At 37.9% G+C, this 5,000-nt stretch overlaps 1 protein-coding gene across 1 annotated transcript in view; it reads right to left on the minus strand.

The window, feature by feature from the left end:
- The window catches only part of LOC137634149 (uncharacterized), a 20,978-nt gene extending 16,272 nt beyond the window's left edge, over window positions 1-4,706 (minus strand). The window contains exon 1 of the mRNA XM_068366395.1: window positions 4,688-4,706. Within this exon, the coding sequence (XP_068222496.1) occupies window positions 4,688-4,706 (19 nt within the window). The remainder of the gene's footprint in view (window positions 1-4,687) is intronic.
- Between the last annotated feature and the right edge of the window lie 294 nt (window positions 4,707-5,000).

The following is a 5,000-nucleotide window of genomic DNA, read 5'->3' on the forward strand; positions in this document are numbered from 1 at the left end:
AACAATAAGCATATTCTTAATACAAACAACTACAGTCACACACCTGACAACACCACTACCAGAAACATTTGGCTGGCTGCACTATTACCTAAGCTAAGAAAAAAAAGCATTTCCCAGACGTACATACACACGTACACGCTTCCAATCCAATGATAATGCAAAACTCTTGCCAAAATTCTATTTTGTACACTACATTTTTACAAATATGTAAGCAATTTTACGGACGTACTCTCAAATAGAGATCAAATTATTAACCTGACAAGTACTATAAGTCTTGGGTACAAGGAAATGAATAAACAATAAAAAAAAACAGTTCGATAATGAATCACTCTTGCACTCCCAATAACCAACTACTATTGCAACGATAACCCTCTCTCTCTCTCTCTCTCTCTCTCTCTCTCTCTCTCTCTCCTCTCTACCCAAGGATATATTTGACAGATTATGGTGCAGACACTAAAATCTCCTCCATGTTTATGTTTTTAGTTGATAGGAATGGTGGGTGAAAGAAGAATGATGGGTAGCCATCTAGATAACCATGGTAAGGAATAGTTTGCAAAGTTAAGTAGTAGCAAGAGCAATGTAAGTGTGGTTTGACCACAATGTTATACAGTATATATATATATATATATATATATATATATATATATATATATATATATATATATATATATATATATATATATATATATATATATATATATATAATATATATATAATATATAGGTACTTTTTTAGTGGTTTTAAGTTAGCAAAGTACAATAACTTATTTTTCTTGTAAATTTTGCTTTCCGGTATTCTTGGCTACTGGCGTTTCTATTTTCATTTCATCTGCTAACACTTGTTCAAAGCGAATACTACAGAAGCCGTTTGTGAACTATTTAGGAGTTCTAAAAACACGAAGAATTCCTACAATAAAAAAAAATGAAACCGCGTTTCTATACGTATAATATTATCAAAGATTAAGTATAGTACCAACACCACATGAGAGAGAGAGAGAGAGAGAGAGAGAGAGAGAGAGAGAGAGAGAGAGAGAGAGAGAGTGTGTGTGTGTTACTACTATCAAAAACGAAATCGTGTTTGAACACGTAAAAAAACTATAAACGACTAAAGTTAAAGTACAAACATGAGAGAGAGAGAGAGAGAGAGAGAGAGAGAGAATTTTAGTGGGTTACTTCCAAAAGGACCAGATCAAGAGAACCTACTCTATACCAGCCATCGTTCGGTACACACACACAGGCTGGGCTTCAACCTTGGGGTTTAGAAGTCTCTGGGAGACGAGGCAGTAGCCCAGGGGCTGGAAGGACAAGGATAGGTGCAGGCTAGGGTTTAAGAAGAATAGAAGGTGAGGAAGACAGCGGCGGGAGGCGTAAAACGCTAGACAGAACAGGAGGAGGGGGCGGGGGGGGAGGAGGAGGAGGAAATAGGGAGGGGTAGATGAAGGGGGATTAAGACTAAGAATGCTGGCCCAAGTCGCACACAGCTCAGGGAACGAGAACGGAGGGAGTCGTGAGGGTTTGTAGGGGGTAAGGGAGAGAGAAAAAAAAGGGACCTTATGGACCTTACACTACAGACTATAGATGGTTCATGAGAGAGAGAGAGAGAGAGAGAGAGAGAGAGAGAGAGAGAGAGAGAGAATGCTTCCCCATCATTATGAATGTTAATAATAAAAATAATAATGTTTATTGGACAAAAAATATTTACATACAAAGATTTACAAAAAGAAAAAAAAAAGACTCGGTCCAAGCCCATGTGGAGCAGAGCTCTTCGGGCAATAATACAACTAAAATAATATCATCAATTAAGTAAAAATAAAAAATAAAGTAGATATGGATATAGATATACAAAATGTACGCATACATATATATAATCATATGTATACAAATAGATACATAAAATAAGATTCTTAGCCTAAAAATAAATGGAAAATGCATATTTATGTGATAAAGAAGGATGGTATATGAAAGGTAATGGTATATACATTGAAAAACTGTAGTCGAAAGTATGTTTAGACACGGGGGGTCAGAAGTATAATGATTGAAATTATACGAAACGAGAAACCATTCCTCCTTGAAGTTGGTGGCTCCTTATGGGTTCAGTGAGTCAACATGGAGCGGGTTTGCTAAACAACGCCCTTTACTTGACTCCAGCAAATGCCTATTTACACCTTAGTAAATTTACTGACAATACATAGTAACGAGTTCAAAAGATTCGTAAAAGGAACACTGAACCACTAAGACACAAGCCATCGGGATGTTTCAGTGAAATCTATCAACCCTGAGGAGAGAGATTCGCAAACGGAAAAACACTGAGCAACTAAGACACAAGCCTGATGGGATGTTTCAGTGAATTCTATCAATCACGAGCAGAGGTTTAAATCATTGAACTACAAAGTTTAAATTTTCCAATTAATTCTACTAAACGGGATTTTTGCAGAACTGAGCTTGTATGGAGTAATTAATATTACAAATGATTCAGAAATTCAATAAAGAATAGGGCAGCGGCCATGCCATCTTGAATGAAGTCAATCATACAAGAGGGAATGCTACTTAAAGCTAACACATACATACATACATGAATACATACATACATACACACACACACACAACACATATATATATATATATATATATATATATATATATATATATATATATATATATATATATATATATATATATATATATATATATATACGTGTGTGCGTGTAACAATCCCTATGTAAAAAAGAAGAAAATCTTCCAATCCGGAAATAGATCAAGTCAACAAATGCTATGAGAGATTAGTTATGAAATAAAGGACCTAGCTCATGATAAAGCAGCCACCGAGTACGAAAGGAAATTGCCTCATTAGAGGGTACATTACATATCAGATCAAACCAGAAATAGCCATGCATGGGTTATTTATTATCCCATCCCCAAAAGATAATATCAATTTTGTCAGCAGTGGGGGTAGGGCCACACAAAGCAGGACAGATATCTTAAACTTGCATGGTTATAAAACTTTATTTGAGAGAGAGAGAGAGAGAGAGAGAGAGAGAGAGAGAGAGAGAGAGAGAGAGAGAGAGAGAGAGAGAGAGATATTGGACATCTCAAACAAGTATTTAGATGAAACATACTAATATAATTTCTCATAATTCTATCTATGTTAGTGACCCTAATAGATGCTTGAAAGTGCTAAGATTTCATTATTTGTTCTCATTAAGAACTATCGATGTTTACATTCTGCTGGATTGGGGTTCGAGACCCACTTAAGCTCTATAGATTTCTGCAGTGTCTAGAACCTCACTATCCTTATAAGCTAAGCATGGGGGGGGGGGGAACCTATAGGTCTAACAGCCGAGTCATCAGCAGCTATTATCTGGCCCTTCTTGGTCCTAGCTTTGGTGGAGAGGGGGCATGGGCACTGATCATGTGTATATATGGTCACTCTCCAGGGCATTGTGCTGCTTGATAGGGAAATGTCACTGTCCCTTGCCTCTGCCATTCATAAGCAGCCTTTACACCTCCCTGGTCCTAGCTCAGCCATGATCATATGTAAATAAGGTCAGTCTCTAAGGACTGTCACTGCACCTTGCCTCTGCCATTCATGAGTGGCCTTTATACCTTTACAACCTCCCTGGTCCTTGCACATCGATGATCATATGTATATATGGTCAGTCTTTAGGGTACTGTCACTGCCCCTTGCCTCTGCCATTCATGAGCGGCCTTTAAACCTTTAAACCTCCCTGGACCTAGCACAGCCATGATCATATGTATATAAGGTCAGTCTTTAGGGTACTGTCACTGCCCCTTGCCTCTGCCATTCATGAGCGGCCTTTAAACCTTTAAACCTCCCTGGACCTAGCACAGCCATGATCATATGTATATAAGGTCAGTCTCTAGGGTACTGTCACTGCCCCTTGCCTCTGCCATTCATGAGCGGCCTTTAAACCTCCCTGGTCCTAGCACAACGATAATCCTATGTATATAAGGTCAGTCTTTAGGGTACTGTTACTGCTCCTTGCCTCTGCCATTCATGAGTGGCCTTTAAACCTTTACAACCTCCCTGGTCCTAGCACAACGATATTCCTATGTATATAAGGTCAGTCTTTAGGGTACTGTCACTGCTCCTTGCCTCTGCCATTCATGAGCGGCCTTTAAACCTTTAAACCTCCCTGGACCTAGCACAACCATGATCATAATCATAAGGTCAATCACTAGGGTACTGTCACTGCCCCTTGCCTCTGCCATTCATAAACGACCTTTAAAATAACACTTGCTCCGCTTGAATTAAACGGAGGCGGTTTTCATGGAAAGACGGGTTCCTAACAATTTGCCGAATTAAATTTTTTTGTGGGGGGAGGGGGGCGTTACTTTTTGAACGAACAGCCATTCATTGACTCGCTCGTGGGAAACCTTTGTCCAAGCAAAGGTCGTAACCGGCTTCAAAATAGCCGCTTTTGATGTAAAGGGACAAGAAATAAAGCCAATTCTATTTTTGACTAGCCAGTTGTGCATAAAATAAAGAACAAAAGTATTATGTTACGTTGGATCTATATGTTAGACGCTGTGCTAAATTTAGTTGCACGCAAATAACTTCATCCATTTACAATTTCAGGAATATATGAATTTATCGTTTATTAATATCATCTAGGAAAAAACATATGATTCAATAGAATTTAGGTCAATAAAAATTTTGTTCAAAATACCTCTTACCCAATCATTCATTGCTAATACTTGCAAGGTTAGAAGTTCTTCAACTTACAAACTTAATGGGTTCCAAGAAGCTGTGGGTAAGTCGAATTGTATGCAAGTCTCTCTCTCTCTCTCTCTCTCTCTCTCTCTCTTGGCCTAGGGTAGGCCTACCCTAAATCCAATCCCATTGATTTCCACCCACAAAAATCAACAAATAGTCAAATTTCATATGAAATAGATATCAGGTTATTATAAGTGTTGTTTTGCTTACTGTATTAAATGACACAATATTGTGTTATTACAGTATTTTTTTTTTATTTTTCTTTA

The sequence above is a fragment of the Palaemon carinicauda genome, chromosome 3, assembly GCF_036898095.1.
Source record: "Palaemon carinicauda isolate YSFRI2023 chromosome 3, ASM3689809v2, whole genome shotgun sequence".
Taxonomy (NCBI): Eukaryota; Metazoa; Arthropoda; class Malacostraca; order Decapoda; family Palaemonidae; genus Palaemon; species Palaemon carinicauda.